Source organism: Dipodomys spectabilis, unplaced genomic scaffold, assembly GCF_019054845.1.
Source record: "Dipodomys spectabilis isolate Male_0828 unplaced genomic scaffold, ASM1905484v1 ptg000067l, whole genome shotgun sequence".
Classification (NCBI taxonomy): domain Eukaryota; kingdom Metazoa; phylum Chordata; class Mammalia; order Rodentia; family Heteromyidae; genus Dipodomys; species Dipodomys spectabilis.
In genome coordinates, this window is record NW_024870744.1 from 1702480 (window position 1) to 1722936 (window position 20457).

A 20457-nucleotide genomic window follows, 5' to 3' on the forward strand; every position below is an offset into this window, starting at 1 on the left:
GCTTTCCTTCACCCACCGCAGGCACCAGTCCTACTGTTGAAAGGAGAGCAGATGACTGCAAAGAACTGATAAGTGCTGTGATAAGAATTTGTAACTTAAGCATGAGATACTGTAGAAGTACAAAGGGGCAGTTGGCTAAGCTCTTAAAGATAAACTCGTGGTCAAGATGGGGAAATGTTAACTGCTAATACACTCAGGTGATTTCGATGAGTCAAACCATGTAAGCAGACCAGCTAGGATTTGATTGCTTGGTGGTGTTGGGTCGTTAATAGAGACGACCCAGCTCAGAGCTGTCCTGGAAGATAATTAGCGTCCCCACTTAGAGGTTACAGGCATCTTACAACCTGTTCTTTCCAGAATGACACCAACACTTGCCTGCACCCAGAGGGTTGGGTATGAATTGGGTGTAGACGGTAAGCTCCTACAGAGCCTGATCGCCCACGCCAACGGCGGGGTGGGGGGCTGGGATTGCGGTGCACCCATGGGCAGTAGTCACTAGAATCCACTAGAATAGATGAAAACTCAAGGGTCAGGCTTACCTGTGCAGTCACGCGGAGGAGGAGGGACGGCGCCCAACCCGGGCCCTCAGTACCTGGAGTTTCTACTCGCTCCTGCCTTCGCGATCCACAGCGATCTGGAAAACCTGGTGGCGGGCGCGGAGGGGCGTGGCGGAGGGGCGTGGCGGGGGCGTGGCGGAGGGCGTGGCGGGCGCGGAGGGGCGGGGAGGAGAGGGAGAAAGAGCGGAGGGTGTGGCGGCCGCGGAGGGGCGGGGCGGCCGCGGAGGGGCGGGGCGGCCGCGGAGGGGCGGGGCGGCCGCGGAGGGGCGGGGCAGAGGGGCGGGGCGCGCTCAGCTCGGGGCAGCCCACAGGAGACCAACCTCCCCCCAGCCCTGCGGCTCTCAGGAAACAGCTGGGGAAGCACAGTGGTCGGGCAACGCCAAGCTAGGCCCTTGGTCGGAACTTCAAATCTGACCTGGGAAGGCTGTTACCGCTGCCGGGAGGGCAGCAACCCTGGACTAAGCCCACGTGCTCCGTCTGCTACCCACTCCCACCCTCATTGGTTGACGTTAGATTGAAGGGCGGCTCCAAAACAATACCCCGCCCTCCACCCTCAATGGCTGGCTCAGTTCCGAGGCAGCTTTCTGGCCCCGCCTCCAGGCTCGCACCACAGTACGATTGGACAGTTTTGCTCCGGACCAGGCGCAAGCGTTCCATCCCCCGCACCAAGCTCCGCCTCCTCCTGTCAGGGGACGCTTGGTCTTAGCGGGGAGGGAGGGGGTCTAATGAACCTCACCAACCGGCTATGCTTCCATTGGTCTATTCTGACTGGCGGGGCGGGTTCTAGCGCCGAGCTCATCCCTGCTTACGCTTTCATTGGCTCCTTACTGCTCACTCAGCAGTCCTAATCCCGTCCCAGCACTGCCCATTGGCTCGCACTAGTGGAGGAGCTGGAGAGGCAGCCCTCGCCCGAGCTGTGGCGGTTCTGGCGTCCGAGTCGGCGGGGCGAGCGTGGGGCGCTGACATGACGCCTGACGACCCGGAGGAAACCCAGCCGCTCCTGAGGCCTCCGGACCACAGGTGAGTGGCGGGAGAGTCACGGCCCGGGACGCTGCCTTGCCGGGCCCGCCCTCAAGGCCCAGCGGCTCCGCTCACCCTCGGCCCTATCCTCGCAGCAGCGTCCCCCGCAGCCGCCGGGGCTTCCTCGCCGCCTTCGCCGCCTCCCTCGGCCCGCTCAGCTTCGGCTTCGCGCTCGGCTACAGCTCCCCGGCCATCCCGAGCCTGCGGCGCGCCGTGACCCCGGCCCCGCGTCTCGACGACGAGGCGGCCTCCTGGTTCGGGGTGAGATCCCCCGCCCCCGCCCGCCCCCACCCCCCGACGGGCGCCGCCACCCTTCTCCCACCCTCCTTAACGTGGGACCCCACCCCTTCCTTCCGAGGCCCCGGGGCGGAGGCCCGCTCCTCACCCGCGCCCGCCCCGCTCCCAGGCCGTCGTGACCCTGGGCGCCGCGGCGGGGGGCGTGCTGGGCGGCTGGCTCCTGGACCGCGCCGGACGCAAGCTGAGCCTCCTGCTCTGCACCGTGCCCTTCGTCCTCGGTTTTGCCGTCATCACCGGGGCCCAGAATGTGTTGATGCTGCTCGGGGGTCGCCTGCTCACCGGCCTGGCCTGTGGTGTCGCCTCGCTGGTGGCCCCGGTGAGTGTCCCTCCAGCTGCGCCCGCCTGGGTAGATTGGGGCATTATCTCCCCAAGCCCCACCACGCCTCTGGAAGGCACCTGTTATTACCGCCGCTTTCCAGATTAAAAGTAGGCTTCAGAAAAGTGAATTACTGCCGTTGTCTGCAATCCTAGCTACTCTGAGTCGTAGTGGTGTTCATTATAGCAATTCAACCGCATAAGGCGTACAATCAAAAAGCATTGTTGCCACGCACTGGTGGCTCAAGCTTGTAATCCTAGCTACTCAAAGGCTGAGATCTGAGGATCATGGTTCAAAGCCAGCCCAGGCAGGAAAGTCGGTGAGTTTCATCTCCAATGAACCACCAGAAAACTGGAAATGACGCTGGGGCTCAAGTGGTAGAGTACTAGCCTTAAGCAAAAACAGCCTGGGGGGGAGGGGGGGGGAGACAGGGAACAGCATTGTTGTTGGGCACTGGTGGCTCACACCTGTAATCTTAGCTACTCAGGAAGTTGAGCTCTGAGGATCAAGGTTTGAAGATAGCCTGGGCAAGAAAGTTTATGAGACTCATTTCCAATTAATTACCAAAAAGCTGGAAATGGAGCTGTGGCACAGTGGTAGAGTGCCAGCCTTGAGCAAAAGAACTAAGTTCAAGCCCCAGTACCAGCACACACACAGCCACAGCTGTCAGCCATCAGGACATTACTCCAACCCAGTACTGTCCCACTGAGGTGTGCTTGTTTTACTCTACCTGCATGATGGCCTGGCATGGCACCCGTGGATGGTCAGCACAGCCTCACTTTGTGGGTTAAATCCTCCCATTTTCAGGTCACTGACCACCTCCACTTATAAGGAAAATCCTGTTTGTCTCTCTGGCAAAGGCTGCCCATGACCCAGTAATACTCCTCTGCAAGCCCCCATGTTAGGGTCTCTTACCAGGGGGAGCATATTACTCATGAGGTAGTTGTCAGGGTTTCATGAGACTCTGCACCCAAAACCCATGGCCCTGGCATGGTCTGTGGCCCCAAGTGGCTGAAATTACTGGATAACTAGAGAGCTGGCCCCAGGCTAGGAGGACCTTCCACCCAGTCCTCCCCTTGCTGGAGGTTGAAGCATCTTCTCAGGGTGCTCCCTGGGTCCCCCTCAAAGCCCTCATTCATTTCTCCTGTATCCACTAGGAGGCAGAGCTGTAAGGAGGCTGTAAATTTTGTTTTCAGGGTTTTTTGTTTTGTTTTGTTTTTGTACTGAGCAGAAACACCAGTCTTGGTCATGGACATAAGGTGTGAGTGACACCCTGATGGCCCCTGGTAGTGGCTGAGATAAGGAGTTCCTGTGTTTCAAGGCAGGGGCTTCCTCAGCAACCTGGTGGCACTTGGGGCTGGTCAGCAAGGCAGAAGCTTGTGCCCCACCCCACTCCAGATGTACTGACTGGTAATCTGCACCTTATCAAGAGCGTTTGTTTCTTTGGCTGTACTTGGATTTGAACTCAGGTCCTTAGGCTTGCCAGGCAGGTGCTACATCACTGAGCCACACCACTAGCCCTTTTGTGCACTGGCTATATTTGAGATAAGGTCTTGGTTCCTGCCTAGGCATGGTAGTATGTGCCTGTCATCCCAGCTATCAGGGAAACTAAGTCGCAGGGTTGTACTCAAGCCAGCCAGAACACAGAGGAGCCTATTGTAAAAATAACTGAACTTAAAGTGTTGGGGCATCGCTAAGGTGGTAGAGCATCTGCTTACCATACTCTGGGCCCTGAGTTCAACCCCAGTATCAACCAAAAAGATCTCTTAGACCTCAACTAACATTTTGTGGTACTTGGCGGCAGGTGTATATCTCAGAGATTGCCTACCCGGCTGTGCGAGGGCTGCTTGGCTCCTGTGTGCAGCTGATGGTCGTCATCGGCATCCTCTTGGCCTACCTGGCAGGTAGAGTTTGCATCATCTCTTTTGATCCCTGTTGATGTTTCTCTGGCCATTTTGTAGTTGTGGAAACTGATGGCCATGGTACCAGGCTCCAGACCTGAGGATGTGTAGAGAGAGCTGGCAAAGGTCATGGCCCTGCTTCTCAGAAGTAGCTTGTACCAGAAGTGTGGGGAGGACCAGCTGGTCAGCCTAAAGGATTCTGGTGGGGAGGGAGCACTGCAAGCATGTTCTACCAGGAGCTTGAAGCACTGAGCCAGTCCCTCACTCAGCGTGAGAGCACTGGATGCACAGCGCTGCAAAGTGCCACATGAAGTGGACTGGTTCCTGGGACCCTGCGGAGCAGGCGGGGCAGCCTGGAGAAGCTTCAAGGGGGATGGTGTTCTCTTAGGAATGAGAGGAGAGAGCAAGCTGACAGTCGTGCTAGCTGCTGTGTGACCTTGGCCAAGTCCCGCTCCCTAGAGCTCTTAGCAGGGTGGACTAGCTGACACAGGCAAAGTGTCTGACAGCAGATCCCAAATGAGAACTGATAAGGGATGACTTGAGAATGACAGACAGGTCCCTGGCAAATCGTCTCGCCTGGGGTGCATGGCCTGTACCTTCTCACTAGATGACACCCAGGTCCACAGTCTTTCATTTACCAACCTGATCATATCAGAACCTTTCTTTGTTGTTGTTGTTGTTATGGTTGTTTTGCCAGTCCTGGGGCTTGAATTCAGGGCCTGGACGCTCTCCCTGAGCTCTTTTACTCAAGGCTAGTACTCTACCACTTGAGCCACAGCTCCATTTCCAGTTTTTTTGGTAGAGATAAGAATTTCATAGGCTTTCCTTCACAGGCTAGCTTCAAATCACAGTCCTCAGATCTCAACCTCCTGAGTAGCTTAGAGTTACAGGTGTGAACCACTAGCACTTGGCCAGTTTTTGTTTTGTTTTGTCTTGTCAGTCATGGGGCTTGAACTCTGGGTCTGGGCGCTGTCCCTCATCTCTTCAGCTCAAGGTGAGCTCTCTACCACTTGAGCCACAGCACTACTTCTGGTTTTCTGATGGTTTATTGGAGAAAAGAGTCTCACGATGGACTTTCCTGTCCGGGCTGGCTTTGAACTGTGATCCTCAGGTCTCAGCCTGAGTTGCTAGGATTACAGGCGTGAGCCACAGGCACCGGGCCTCTTGGCCTGTTTTTGTTTGAATGAATAGGCTATATAGCCCAGGGTAGGCTTGGACTCTCAATCTTCCTATCTCCCCCACCTCCCAAGTTACTGAATTTATAGGCCTATACATGCCCCACTATACCTACATCAGCAACAACTTTCTTCCCCCCAATGCTGGGGACTGACCCCAGGACCTGTGCATGCTAGGCAAACACACCCAGCCTTCAATCCAGAAATCTTGCTGGCAGGAGCTTTGCAGTTAGTCGGAGCCACCTCTGATTTGGGGCTAAAGACTCAGGCATCACTCACCCCCAGTGGCTACTTCTGGCTCTCTCGGTGATCAGCTTCTGTGAGTTCTGTTCCACTAGTTTATGCTAACTGAGACCCCAAAGCATCATGGTGAAGCAAAGCGTCACATCGGGGCAATAATACGTCCAGAGCCAGGCTTTGCTATAGCAAACAGAATATGTATTCCTACGCCACCACCATCCCCAAACAGAAGACTACATGGCTGCCATCAAACCATTCCATAGGGAATGAGGGATAAGTACAACTTGATCTGAGAGGTAGAGCCCTAACCTCAGTAATTCCTAGGTCCTTTGGCTTTGTGTTAGTCTCGATAACTCTGCACTGCTGTTCTCCCTATACCTTCCAAATGCCTTTTACAATTAATTTCACTTGTACATCGATCAATCTTCAAGAAGTATCAGAGGAGAGGGCATGTCCAGTGGAAAGTCTCCCCGCTCTGTCTCAGTTCCTCCCCTGAGCAGCTAGCCTGGGCTCTGTCTCAGTTCCTCCCCTGAGCAGCTAGCCTGGGCTCTGTCTCAGTTCCTCCCCTGAGCAGCTAGCCTGGCCTGCTTCTTGGTGGACTCAGGAGAGTCTGCACATGTGTGAGGACTGCATCCTATACGCAATGGGGCCATGTTATTCCATGGCCCCCCACAAGCCAGTTCTTTGTTTTGTGGCTACTTACAATCTTCTGTCACTTAACACAGGAACACATTCTGAAAACACATTATTAGGCACTTTTGTCACTTTTTGAATATACCAGAGTGTACTTTCAAAGACTAAAATTCCTGGGTCAAACACCAGCCATGACCTCTTGATACAATCAAGAGATGTGATAACTCTGGGCATGGCGAGACACGCCTTAGTCCTAGCTACTAGAACCAGGAGGATCTTGAATTCTATACCATTCAAGGCAAATTAGTAAGATCTTATATCAAAAACAAAAGGGCTAGGATCTTGGCTCACATGGTAAAGGCCCTGGATTCAACCCCAGTACTGGCTGTGCAAGAGACATGGTGACCTAAGTCTGTAATCACAGCTGCCCAGGAGGCTAGCTAAGGCAAACGTTCCAGCATTTCAATCAACAAGCCAGGCATAGCACTAAACATTTGTATTCCCAGCCAAATGGGAAGTGATAGAAGGATCTTGGACCAGGCCAGCCTGAGGAAAAAACATGAGATCCCACCTGAAAAAGAATTCAAGTAAAAAAGGGCTAGAGAAGTATGATTCAAGTGGTAGAGCACCTGCCTAGCAAATGTGAGATTCTGAGTTCAAACCCTATCTCCAAAAAAAAAAAAAGAGGGTCATGGTAACACAAGATGTGTAGCAAACTCTTTTTATATAAAGAACCTTTTTCTTGTAGGTAGGAACACACTCCAAAATGATTTTTTTAGGTAATGGTATAACAAATACATCAACCAAGAACTCACATCTTAGCAAGCATTCTGTAGCATGTAGCATAATTTGCACCTGCTATGCTTCTGTTCTGGCAGTGCAGTAGTGTGTTTACACCAGCATCACCACAAATTGGGTAGTGATGTTATCATGGTGACAGCACATCAGGTGATGAGAATTTTTCATCTCTGTTACGTTATGAGGACACATCCTGTAGGCAGCCTGTCATTGCCAGAAGCCAGAACTGTAATTCACTGAATAGAAGAAACATAGTGATGTGTGTGCTAAGGTCCACACTGCAGTAGCTGCCCCATGATGTCTTTTAGAACAATGTTGTCAGTATCATTAACCAGTGTGAAAACAGCTGGGGCAGAGGTAGCGAGTCCCTGGAAATGGCAAGAGGATTAAGCTGGCTCATCCTGAATCTGACATCTGCCCCTCCAGGCTGGGTTCTGGAGTGGCGCTGGCTGGCTGTGCTGGGCTGTGTGCCCCCCTTCCTTATGCTGCTGCTCATGTGCTGCATGCCTGAGACCCCACGCTTCCTCCTCACTCAGCACAAGCGCCAGGAGGCCATGGCTGCCCTGCAGTTCCTGTGGGGCTCTGAGCAGGGCTGGGAAGAGCCCCCAGTGGGGGCCGAGCACCAGGTGAGAGGCTGGGGGTGGATGACAGGGGCGGTTTCCAAGGTTACATACCTGGCAGATGGCACCTTTCCACTCTCAGTGGAAGGTGCTGTCCCCTTCCCCTGGTCCTTGGAGGACCTGTGCTGTCCTGCCCACAGGCAGGGGCCATAGGAGCCTTAGCAAGGCACTGGCCTCAACTCACTGGGAAAGCCTGAGCCTTGATTTGCAGGGAAAATACAGATGCAGAGCTGAATGGAGTTATAGGGCAGGGAGACAGATAAGATCCTGGGACTTAAGAGATAGATTGCTGTGTCCCAGTTGTGTAGCCTTCCCATCTGTAAAATGGAAGGCGTCTCATGGTGGTGCTGAGGACTGAGGGCAGAGGCCTGGGAAAGGTGCTCAGCCACTGCCAGGCCCAAGAAGAACACTGAGTGTATTGAAGCTGGTTGGGACTCGGGGAACAGAATAGTCTTTCTTGAATTTGTGGCTGCTGCCCAACCAGTCAGAAAAAGCCTAGGGAGTTACAGACCAATTTACTACACAAATTGGGAGGCTACGAGGATATGGGAGGGCAGGGACCCACTCCTCTTCAGGGGGCTCAAAGTGGACCCTCAGGACAGAGTAGAAACACTGAAGGGCCCTCTCCATCCAGCAGGGCTTCCAGCTGGCCCTGCTGAGGCACCCTGGCATCTACAAGCCCCTCCTCATCGGTGTTTCACTCATGGCCTTCCAGCAGCTGTCAGGGGTCAATGCTGTCATGTTCTATGCAGAGACGATCTTTGAGGAGGCCAAGTTCAAGGTAAGAGGCCTTTGCCCAGTCTGCCTCACTCAGACACCACATGCAAGAGGCTGCTTCATCCCCAAGTACAGGACTGGAGAGAAAGCTGGCTCTGCTCACCCGCCCTCCCCATTCCACCTCCCAGGACAGCAGCCTGGCCTCCATCACCGTGGGTGTCATCCAGGTGCTGTTCACAGCTGTGGCGGCCCTCATCATGGACAGAGCAGGACGCAGGCTGCTCCTGACCTTGTCAGGTAAGGCCTGGGGTGAGGGGTCAGCCCTGTGCTTATGGGCTGCTCCAGACCAGGTCTTTGCCAAGGCCACCGGCTGCAACAGGACAGCTGAGCACCGATGAGGACAAAGCTAGAGAGCTAATGCGGCTGTGACTGCCAGTGAGCTCTTCACCAAGCTCAGGTTCTTTAGCCAGCCTTCATGGCTGGCACCAGTGCACAGAGGGAAACTGAGGAGGAATGACCTAGAAGCTTGAGGTTCTTTTGGTCAAGTGGATTGCCTCTCTGAGCCTCCATTTTTCCCTCTGTGAATAGGGACAGAGCAGCACCTCCCTCAGAGCTGCTGGGTAGATCTGGATTGGTCTGCCAGAGGACGTTCTAGACTCTTGGTTTTGGTGCCCACTAGGTGCAAGCTGACCCTGCTAAGTCCACTGTGAGGTGAGAAGCTGCGGCTTCTGTTTCTGCGCCTGCTCTAGCAGGTGGGGAGGGTTACTCGGGAACTTCTCAGAACTTACTGAGATCTTGAGTTCCAAGGCAGGGTGGTCAGGTGCTGTCCAGTCAGAGCTCTCAAGAGTCAGGTGCCAGAATGCTCAGCTGGCCTCGCCCAATGAGTTCAGCTGCCCGTCAGCAGCCGCACAGCCCCCTGGCCTATGCCACCCTTGCTGCAGGTGTGATCATGGTGTTCAGCGCAAGCGCCTTCGGCACCTACTTCAAGCTGACCCAGAATAGACCCGGCAACTCCTCCCATGTGGACCTCCTGGCACCTGTGTCTGCGCAGCCCGTCGATGCCAGCGTGGGGCTGGCCTGGTTGGCTGTGGGCAGCATGTGCCTCTTCATTGCTGGTGAGAGGAGGGCCGGGGAGGCTGGCCCTGTGGCCCCTGGAGCCTAGCCTCTGTGTGGCCCTGACCATGTGCTAGGTAGAGAGCTGAGCCCTTCCCGCCCTTTCTCTGACAACCTATAAACAGGCCCCATCTTTGTTTCGCCTTTCAGAGACCAGTCCAGATGGCTTAGGAGAGTAGGGGCTGAACCAAGGCACCTCAGGAGTTAGCTCTGGGGTGGCAGCCGGCCCCTCAGACCCCCAGGCTGGAAGCTGGGTCTCCTTGCAGGGGAGCCCCACCCCGGTGGACTTTGACACTATCTTGCTCACGCAGGCTTTGCGGTGGGCTGGGGGCCCATCCCCTGGCTTCTTATGTCCGAGATCTTTCCTCTACAAGTCAAGGGTGTGGCTACCGGCGTCTGCGTTCTCACCAACTGGCTCATGGCCTTCTTGGTGACCAAAGAGTTCAGCAGCCTCATGGTGAGTGCAGGTCCGTGCATCTCCCCCCTCCTCACGCAGCCAACAGAGAAGCACTTTTGCTGTATTGTACTGGATCCATGGAGGGAGGCCCTACTATACCTGGGACCTGCCTTTGGTCATGGGTGAGGTGAAGACCAATGTGCTCAGGCAGGCAGGGAACCCAGGCTGTTACCTCTAGAGCCTTCTCAGGCCATCTTTATAGGAAGTCAGTGTGTCTGGCCTCCCCAGCTAAGAACATCAGGAACCAAGGCCAGGAGCACACAGTCTGTGTAGGGAGAGTCAACAAGCCTGACTATACCCTGGTCACTTTTATGCTGTGTGACCTTAGGGATAATGCTTACCTTCTCTGAATCAGAATAGTTGGCTGAAAACGGAGGAGAGTAGCAATACCTTCCTCTTCCAGTTGATGGGAGCATTCAGTGTTTTGCTGCCCTCTCATGGTGGACTGACACAGATGTGGTCCAGCCCCATGGCATCCCAGCCACCAGAGGGCTTCTGGAACAAATAAAGCAAGCCATTTGTTTAGTCATTCATCCCTCCAGGTCTCTCGGCATGTACCATCTCTAGGCCCGTTAGAGGTGCCAGAGACTGAGTTGGAGAGTCTTGGTTTCTAGCAAGAGCCAGGAAGTTGGTGGGCAATGGTGGGAAGACAGGCTGAGGCATAAGGAGGAAGGTCAGTAAGCAGCAAGGACGCCCCTAGCCTGGAACCTGCTCAGGCAGGGCTTCCCTGGAGCGCATCTGAGAGGTCAGGGCAGGGCCTGCCTGGAGTGGGAAATATAAGAGATGAACAACACGAGAGGGAGGGAAGGAGTTGACAAAATAGTGACGTAGACATGCCCTCTCCAAGAAACCAAGAGAAGGGAGAGGTGGGGTCACCAGGGACCAGAGGACTAGGAGCTGAGAAGATTGCTCTGGCAGTCTGCAAGGTCAGATTGACTGAAGGGTCTTCCCACCCTCCCTGAGCCAATGTCCCGGCATGGCAGCTGTCTGTACCTACAGCCCTCTGTGAGCATAAAGAGAATCTGCTGGGTTGGGAACCTGGAGGGGGGCCGTGTCTGTAGATCTGGGATGCCCAGCAGGAGCTAAGCTCTCACTTGACAATGCATCATTGACATGACCCTCAGTTTCCCCAGGCACACATCACCACTAGGCACTCCTCAGCCCAGGCAGGTGGACTGGATACTGGACTACCCTCCACTGAGATGGTGGAGATAGGATTGGTCTGGCTGGTCCCAGCAGGGTGGGCTAGAGTCTGGTGCTACCAGGTTCTGTGGAACCTCCTGACCTTGCCATACCCACAAGCAGCCTTTCCTCTTTCCCCAGGAGGTCCTCCGGCCTTATGGAGCCTTCTGGCTCGCCTCTGCCTTTTGTATCTTCAGTGTCCTTTTCACTTTGTTCTGTGTCCCTGAAACCAAAGGAAAGACTCTGGAACAAATCACAGCCCATTTTGAGGGTCGATGACAGTCCCTTTCTGTGTGAGATGCCTACCCCTGCTGGAGGGCTTTGGACTGTGACTATGAATTGGACCTCAGCTTGAGCCTGGGCTGGAACCCGGGGCCATAATTCCTTGAGCCCACTTCCTGTCCAGCCGTCACAGCCCAGCCATTCAGGCTGTGACTCACCTGCCCCGGGGTCCAGTCTCTGCTGCTGCCCTGTGCAATCAGAACATCTGTGAAGAGCTCTGCAGTCCTGTGCACCCGTTTCCTTCGTGACACTAAAGCGCCAAGGAGGAAGCAGGGTCTCTGTCTCCTGCTTCCTGGCTGGAGATGCTTTTGGAAGCTGGCTCCCAGGCACTTGCTCGGTCTTCTCACATGCTTACATTATGAGGAAGGAAATTTATTTGCTAAATAAAGATTTGACTTAGAAATCAGGTCATGACCTCTTTGTGTGAGCCTAGCTTAGGAAAGAGTTCCCTTGGCTCTGTATGCCCTCCTGCACCCTGCCTAGAGTTTCCTGGGAGTTCACCACCTCTAGGTCAGCCATGCTTATTCTTGGCATTGGCAAGTCATTTCTGCCTCCTCTCTTGGGCTCACTTTCCTAGGCTATTAGCCATTAACGCCTGTTGACTTTCAAAAAATAAAGGTAAAAGGCCTCTTATTTGACTGTAATGGAGTTAGAAGTCTTTTAAAAAGTTTATGTGTCAAACACTGGTGGCTTACGCCTGTAATCATACTCAGGAGGCTAAGATCTGAGGCTCGTGGTTCAAAGCCAGCCCAGGCAGGAAAATCCATGAAACTCTTATCTCCAATTAAACACCAGAAAACCAGAAGTGGCGCTCTGGCTCAAGTGGTAGAGTGGCTCGCCTTGAGCTGAAGAGCTCAGGGATATCACCCAGGCCCAGAGTTCAAGCCTCATGACCAATAACAACAAAAAATTATTAATACACGTTTTTGGTAACACATCATGCATTGTTTTTATAGCAGTTAACTATCTGTAAGGCACTGCTCTAAGCACTTTACAATGATTAGCTAATTTATTCAGGTAAGGAATAAAATATTCACAGCTTCCCTTCTCAAATAAAAGATCTCTCCTGACACCTATATTAGGTATTCAAATAAATACCATATTTGGAGTTGCCTTAAACATAATATTCAATTATTCCCTGCTGTTTTTCAACGCTTTTTTTCCCCTGTAAGAAACACCTTCTTTATCTGCTCCTTTCTACTATGCTAGCTGTTAGTGGGATCCAGTCTGTTCTTTGCTGTGAACTTCTGGATTGTTTCCACCATTTCTTGGGTTCCATTCCTTGCTCCTTGGGTTCCATTTTAATTTTCTACACTACACCTTCACAGGGCTACACATTCCCTGATTTCAAATACCAAGAAAGGGTTCTATATCCTTGAAATCCTTTTTTTTTAAGGCTTTATTTTCTCAAAGGGTGTAGTTTTTCATTTCTGCAGTGCTGAGGATGGAATCCAGGGTCTTGTGCATGCTATCACTCCAGACCCAGCTCCTGTGTCCTCTTAAATGTCCACTGTGGCTAACGAAAAATATAGTTAGTTAATTCTATAGGCGAATCATTTTCTTTTAGAATCTCCCAAAAAGAATGAATGTAATTGTTGGTCTTTCCATCTGTACAGTGAAATTTTGAATCTCAGTATTTTCTTCTGAGAATCTATTTTGTTTCTTTACTCATACTCCAACCCTTCATGTTTTATCTTTCTAGAAATTGTAGACAGTACTTCCTGGCATATCTTCCTTTCTCCCTCCCTCTCTCCTCCTCCTCCTTCCCTTGGCATAATTAAACCCACAATCAGAGAGGGGAAGGACAGGAATATAATGGTATGAATTTGTTCCAAAGTGAGTATGTATGGAATTATCTCAGCGAAACCCTTCATATGTATGGAATTATCTCAGCGAAACCCTTCACATTACTAATGTATGCTATGCTTAAGAAGTTGGAGGGATGGGCTAGGAAGGTGGCTCAGTGGTAGAGTGCTTGCTTTGCATGCCTGAGGGCCTGGGTTCAATTCCTCAGCACCACATAAGCAAAAAGAAAAAAGCCGGAAGTGGCACTGTGGCTCAAGTGGTAGAGTGCTAGCCTTGAGCTGAAGAGCTGAAGGACAGCGCCCAGGCCCAGAGTTCAAGCCCCACGACCGGACCCAAAAAAAAAAAAAAAAAAGTTGGAGGGAGGGCTGGGAAGGTGGCTCAGTGGTAGAGCGCTTGCCTTGCATGCTCGAGGCCCTGGGTTCAATTCCTCAGCACCACAGAAGCAAAAAGAAAAAAGCCAGAAGTGGCGCTGTGGCTCAAGTGGTAGAGTGCTAGCCTTCAGCTGAAGAGCTGAGGGACAGCGCCCAAGCCTAGAGTTCAAGCCCCACGACCCCCCAAAAAAAAGAAGAAAAAAAGAAGTTGGGGGGAAAAAGGCAAAGTAGATTCTCCTCTGGGGCCTCAAGGAGTACAGCGATATCAGTATTTTGACTTTAGGCCAGGAAGACTCATTTCAAAGGAGACCTTCCAAACTAAGCACAAAACTGCAGAAATCCAGAGTGAAGGGTTTATCTCAAGGAAACGTGTGGATATAGCTTAAGATCCACATGACTATGCTGGTGAAAAGAAAAAAGGCACCAGCAGTGAAGGGAAGGGACAGGAATTGCAGAAGAGGCCCTGGGACCCTCACACTTGTTTCTACATTTCAAGTAATCCATTCTTTCCTGAGGCTCGGGTGCCTTATGCAGCCCAGTCCTGCCTCAGCCTGAGGGCCAGTCCAGCCACCCTGAGTGCTGGCACATTGAAGCCCTCTGTCTGTTCCTGTGCCTTATGCAGTTCCCAGAATGCTTGATGGCCTGGTTGCTTCTTGTTCTAGGGCCACCCCAGCTTGAGTCTGGCACCCCATAAAGTGTGCAAATCATGATGGAAAAATGAGTCCTGTGATAAGGACTCACAGAAGGCCTCTAGGAAGGCACTGTGGTCAAACACACCGGCTGAGAAGGGCTTGGCCAGGAAAGACTTCTGGGAAGTGTAGTCCTATGGAGAGGCTGGTGGGATGGCACGCACGTGGTCAGACGTGCCCACGTGCCGCATGGAGGTACCCGCCCCCACCAGAGGTGCGGTTGCTGGTCTTCAGAAGCTGGCCTGTGGAAAGGTAGTTGTCCTCAGCTGGGCAGGTGGGCCAGGCCGGGAGGGAAGAGGAGGAAGGGACTGCTTAGCCCCGGTGCAATTCAACGTGCCCCTGCAGGCGGGCTATGTGCAGGGACCCCAATGCCGGGCCTGACCCTAGGCGGAGGAAGGTGAGTGGTGCAGATCCAGCTTCTGGTTCCAGTTCCCCCCTTAGTGCTGAGTGAGGAATTCTTGATAAGGAGCCCAGGACACTTAAGACGTTAGTGTCAACTTGTTGTGCCAAAGTCTAATTGACAAATGCCTTCCTAAGTAGGCTAAATGGGTTGCTGAGAAGGAAAAAAGGGCGAACCCAGGGATGCTGAATCCCAAGTTTGAGAGCAGGTGCACCATGCTGTGACACATACACGGTCATACTTTTGTAATCTGGGATTGCAAACTTAACAGACTGTGCCTGTTTTCTTAGTAACTCATTTTGATTTTCGCTTAATTTTAAATAAAACCTGAATTTGTAATAAAGGACAACCATGCCCAGATATTATTAACCATCTTTTGAAATATTTGATACTTGGTTATCAGTTTTCTCAAAACTGATTAAGTTCACTTAATAAACCTAGTAAGGGGCTGGGAAGGTGGCTCCGTGGCAGAGCGCTTGCCTTGCATGCATGAGGCCCTGAGTTTGATTCCTCAGCACCACATAAGCAAAAAAGAAAAAAGCCAGAAGTGGCACTGTGGCCCAAGTGGGAGAGCGCTACCCTTGAGCTGAAGAGCTGAGGGACAGCACCCAGGCCCAGAGTTCAGGCCCCAGGACTGGACCCAAAAAAAATAAACCTACTAAGACAACCAGTACCCAGAACTCAAAACCCAGTAGTAGCTAGCCAAGAGTCAGGAGTGTTCACAAACAGGAGGCATAACTCATCCAGGATGGGAGGGTCAGAACCCCACTGCCTCTTTGCTCATGAAAATAGCAGAACTGCCATGAGCAACACTTCTTCCTCTCCCAATCAGCAGTTACCCAGATGCAAACTTCATTTACCAGCAACATGTATGCAGTTTAGTGGAAGGTCTTTACCCAAAGCACCAACCTCATAAATCCAGACTCTAGAGAGAAGTCCTACAAATTTTCTAACAAGCACTGGAAACTAAGTGAGCTTGGCCCTTATGTAAGTCAATAAAAACCGTACAAATATGCTTAAGTGTGGCAAAGCAATCAGAGCTTATCCAGACTACACACTGGCCTCTAGTTGGGCTTTACACAAGACTTGATGCCTGAGAGAAATGGGAACACCACACAGCAGATGCAAAGTCCCAGGCATGTCAGGCTATCTCAGTTCTGCTGAGGGTCTCTAATAGCAACTTCCAGTGTCACAGCTCATGCTCCAAATGAAACTCCACATTCCTCAGCATCTTCAAAATCAACTAAAGTCCAATTTCATCCCATTGTAGATCAAAACTGTCATGTACTTGAAAAAAATGTACTAGCTGGGTTCAAGTGATTGAACTTCATCCCTCAAAATCTACTTGGGCTGGGAAGATGGCTCAGTGGTAGAGCGCTTGCCTTGCATGTCAGAGGCCCTGGGTTCGATTCCTCAGCACCACATAAGCAGAAAAAAAAGCCGGAAGTGGCGCTGTGGCAAGTGGTAGAGCACTAGCTTTGAGCTGAGGGACAGCGCTCAGGCCCAGAGTTCAGGCCCCATGATGGGACCCCCCCCCCCCCAAATAAATCTACTGGGGCATTTGTGGCACAGCTGTTAACTCCAGCACTCAAAAACTAGGCCCTGCCTGAATCAGAGGGGCAATAGCTCCCTGATGCTAAAAGATTAGGCTGAGAAACACTAGACTCTACATATAGTGCCTTTTCTCCTCCCCATTTTTGTCCATCCTAGGGGCCTGAACACTGTCCCTCAGCTTTTCAGCTCAAGGCAAGGATCCTACCAGTTGAGTCACTGTACCACTTCTGGTTTTGAGTGGTTTATTGGACATCAGTCTCATGGACTTTCCTGCCCAGGCTGGCTTTGAACTGCAATCCTCAATCACAGCCTCCTGAGTAGCTAGGATTACAGGTGTGAGCCACTGATTCCCTGGAGCTTCCTCCCCATTTTTTTAATTGTCTATCCTAGGGCTTGAACTCAGGGCCTGGGTGCTATTCCTGAGTGCCGTACCACTTGAGCCAGAGCATCACTTCCAGTCTTTTTGGATAAGTATCACAGACGTTTCTGCACCAGCTGGCCTCAAACCTACACCCTCACATCTCGGCCTTCTGAGCTGTTATAATTACATGAGTGAGCCACCATTGCCTGGCTCTCATTTACAAACCAAACAGTTTACATAAGTATTATGTGCTATTAAAAGTGTGAGTCCATACTTCCCATTTCCAAGTACTTGTGCACTATGAGGGTTACAGTAACTAGCACCAGGCCATGTGGTACACAAAGGATAGGACCAGTAAATTGGTCTCTTAAGCACAAGCACCAAACCTTTAACTTCAGTCTTGTTTCAGGACTAAAACTGGTAAATTTTTTCCAGTGGTTTTGAAAAATAAAACTTCATCCACATTAAAATGAATAGAAGCCACAAGCTGGAAAGCTCCTTCCATGCCTCTTTCCTCTCCCAGGTCTTTTTTTTGCAGCTAGTTCGATACAGACCATAATTTGTTGCCCACAGTGCTTCATAGGTTCTGCCACCACACCTCACAAAGAACAAGGAAGCCCACTGGTTATCTGATATTTTTTATTGAAATAGTTTCTCTTGTGCTTCTTAACTCTGTAGAAAGAAAAAAAGGCTCTCAGTAAAGATCCAACGATTTTCTCTCAACCCCAACCCAGCACTGACTCATTTTCAAAACCCACCATTTCCCCTCAACCTCTGGCCCCTCTTAGAACCAAGCATAAGATACAGAAGCCACTTACAGCCGGGCATTCCACTGCACCACTGTTGATGTCATCTATGATGTCATGAGGGTGGCGGCCATCAACATTACACCCCACAGACTGGGCAGTGCCCAAGATTTCCTTAATGGTTCCTACAAACAAACAATGGCATCAGAGGGGACTCAGGTCCCCAACAATCCTCAGGTTTGAGGTCAACAGGATACCTGAGTCCCCACCATACAGAACTCAACTCCTACAGCTCCATGGGCTGTTACACCCAAACCTTGGGTCTGTTTTGTTGTTGGTTGTGGGGCTTGAACTCCGGGCCTGAGCGTTGTCCCTCAGCTCTTCAGCTCAAGGCTAGCACTCTACTACTTGAGCTACAGCGCCACTTCCAGTTTTCTGGTGGTTTATTGGAGATAAGAGTTTCACGGAGTTTCCTGCCCATGCTGGCTTTGAAACGAGATCCTCAGATCTCAGACTCCTGAGTAGGATTACAGGTGTGAGCCACCAGCCCCCAGCTAAAATCCTTGGGTCTTGTAAGTGCCAATACTGAACACCCAGTGAAAGCACCCCAATTTGGTTAAGATGGCTACAAATTCTTACCAGAAAGTTCTCTGGCTAAAGATCGGTGCCGCATCTGCCGGGCAATGTTGACAATCTCATCAAAAGAGATGTTTCCACTGTGTTTAACTGCAGAGAAGAAAAAGCTTTCTCTCAATCTGAGACTGGGTAACCAACAACTTGCACTCCTTTATGTACTTCAGAACTGTTCCCATGCTTTCGGCACAGAATCATCCACATGAAGAACAACCCTGTTTCCTAAAAGCTGGGGTTTATTATTAGCTCACCACTGGATTGCACCAGTCAACTGAGAACTGATCAGGTGCAGTGGCGGGTGGCTAGGAGCAAACTCTTTCTTCCTTGCATGCACCAAGCACCACATGGCAAATTCTTTATAACCTTTGGCTTACTTTCCAATCCCATGCCAACTCAGGTTTCATTACCAAAAAAAATCTAGGGAAAATCCAACTCACTGTTTTTTTGTTTCTTTCTGTCTCTTGGTGGCTCCTTTAGGGCTTTGATGATCAAGGCAGAGGCAGAAGGTACCACCTCTATCTGCAAAACAGATTCTTGATGTGAATATACCGCCCCCTCCAATTCTGTCAGACACAACTCTGAGAGCGTGGGCCAGATAGTTGAATTACTGTAATGCCTAAAACTCATTGCTAGCTTGGGGAACAGTGTATTCAATGTGACCGCAAGTGACAAGACTTAATATCCCAAATTTATACTTTTGCCCCCGGACTACCCCCTTTACAAGGAAGGACTTCCCAGAGAGAAATGCTGTTTTTACCGCGAATGACAATTTGGTTCAGGAATTTCAGAGGGGTGCTGCCTCTACCACCCATAAACCCAGCACAGTAAGAAGTACCTGGGCCTGTCTGTTCTGAATGGTCAGCTTCACTGTAATTCTTAGACCCTTCCAGTCCCCTGTCGCCTTGGCGATGTCATCACCTACTTTTTTTGGAGACTGCAGAAACAAAAGCATGTAATCACATTGTGTCCAGTACTGTTCACAAACACAGAGGAAAGTGCCTTCAGCCTTCCTCTAGGATGGCTGCCGTAGGGCTACAACGTTTGAGTCATTTAGCAACCTTGTCTTAAGAAACAGCGGGATAAAGGACACTTCTCACCACCGGCTACATTTAACAGGCAGGTATCAGACTGATACAATGTTACTAGGGGTCTGGACATTTACTCCTTTCTAATTCTTTGCACAGGCCTAATTAATGCCTTTAAGCTCCACTGAAGTACTAGCTGCCCTAAAGGGCAAGGAAGCAGTTAGACATGCCTGAAACAGACCATAAAGAAGCTTGGGACACCAAGGACAAAAATTTGACAAATTCGGATGCATGCAGACGCAATAAAAGCAGAGTATATAGCGCAGGAAGCAAGAGGACAAAATGGCAACCCACAAGAAACGAGTAAAGCTAGCCATGGCCATTACTGGGTTTACATTTAGAGATAAAAAACACAAGCTCCTACGCTCAGTAGGGCCTTCTTCCACAATCCAGTTAGTCCAATAGGGCTAGGCCCCTCCTCACCCCCAATGCTCGGTATCTCACAACCTGACCTACGGTCCATCCTGGCCGCCGTTTAGACACGTGGACGAGAGCTAACTACATGGTGCACCCCAACTTCGTGGTAACTTTTCTTCCATGGACCCTCATGCCTTATGCTGGATCAGAGACGACGAGATGGCCGCACAACTGCCAGAGCCCCGTTTGCACAAAACAGACCCTCGTCTGTTCTCGAGTTATGTTAAAAAAACAGACACCTCGGCCCTCAGGCAGGGACTACTTACCAGACCCAGGGGGCCGATCTTGGGGGCCAGGGCGGACGTGGCGCCGACCTCGCCACCGGTGCACCTCAGGTACACTGGGAAGGAATTGAGCCTCTGGTTAGAGCCGGAGTGGCCTCTTTTCAGAGCAGCACCGGGCGCCTCCGCAGCTGCGAGGCCGGCACTCGGCCCTCCCTCGGCTAGAGCCGCCCGAGACCGCGCGGGGACGGGCCTTACCCTAGGGCGTGCGGGCTGCAAGGCCGCCACAGGTCTTCCGGTCCTCCCTCCCCATTTACACGTGAGGCCCAGAAAAGGGGAGCCCCGCCAGGGCCGGCCCGCGCCGCCTCTCGGGGGAGCGGCCCCAGGGCCCGGCTGGGAAAGGCGCGCGGCGGGACCGCAGGCCCGACGAGCCGCGGGATGGAGCCTGGCTCCGTCCGCGACCCCGTCCGCGTCTAGGGCACGCACCGACTTTGATTTCGTTGGGATCAAACTTAGGCGGCATGACGGAGGTGGCTGGTGTCGGATGAACCCGGATTCGGGACGACCGAAGAAAGTTGCACCTTTGCCTCCCCCGAGCCGAAAGACGAAAGGCCGGAAACAGCCCGGACCACGCTAGATATAGGCAGGAATACGCGGTTCTCGCGATAACTTGAGGCTCCGCCCCGCCTCCGGGCGACGCCCTGGTCGCCATGATTTTTATGGGCAGGCTCCTGAGGCTGACGGCCGGAAGCTGGGTACCGGGGTGAGGTAGGGTCGGAAAAGGGGGTTCGGGACATTTAGCCCGGAGGTAGTCAGAGAGGATGGGCCACCTTTGAGGTCGTGGGCCCTGGCGGTCCCTTGTCATG

At 51.9% G+C, this 20457-nt stretch overlaps 2 protein-coding genes and 1 non-coding gene across 7 annotated transcripts; 1 reads left to right on the forward strand and 2 right to left on the reverse strand.

The window, feature by feature from the left end:
• Nucleotides 1–1453: 1453 nt before the first annotated feature.
• Slc2a8 (solute carrier family 2 member 8) lies at nucleotides 1454–11916 on the forward strand. 5 transcript variants are annotated; one of them, XM_042681260.1, is made up of 10 exons: nucleotides 1454–1577; nucleotides 1673–1838; nucleotides 1984–2190; nucleotides 3995–4094; nucleotides 7364–7563; nucleotides 8192–8338; nucleotides 8463–8571; nucleotides 9216–9389; nucleotides 9699–9844; nucleotides 11168–11916. In XM_042681260.1, the coding sequence occupies exons 1-10, from the start codon at nucleotides 1522–1524 to the stop codon at nucleotides 11303–11305; spliced, it is 1443 nt and encodes a 480-aa protein (XP_042537194.1). In that variant the 5' UTR covers nucleotides 1454–1521; the 3' UTR covers nucleotides 11306–11916. The 5 variants fall into 5 exon arrangements, with proteins under 5 accessions (XP_042537194.1, XP_042537195.1, XP_042537196.1 ...); XM_042681261.1 differs by having other exon boundaries at nucleotides 8195–8338; XM_042681262.1 differs by having other exon boundaries at nucleotides 1676–1838.
• Nucleotides 11917–17111: 5195 nt separating this feature from the next.
• Rpl12 (ribosomal protein L12) lies at nucleotides 17112–20216 on the reverse strand. Its single transcript, XM_042681097.1, has 7 exons — nucleotides 20078–20216; nucleotides 19637–19710; nucleotides 18704–18802; nucleotides 18306–18387; nucleotides 17875–17961; nucleotides 17308–17420; nucleotides 17112–17161 (listed from the first exon to the last, which is right to left on the reverse strand). The coding sequence occupies exons 1-7, from the start codon at nucleotides 20112–20114 to the stop codon at nucleotides 17156–17158; spliced, it is 498 nt and encodes a 165-aa protein (XP_042537031.1). The 5' UTR covers nucleotides 20115–20216; the 3' UTR covers nucleotides 17112–17155.
• On the reverse strand, nucleotides 18036–18167 carry LOC122109086. Its single transcript, XR_006147663.1, has one exon. It is a non-coding gene; the product is annotated as a small nucleolar RNA SNORA65 (small nucleolar RNA).
• Nucleotides 20217–20457: the final 241 nt, after the last annotated feature.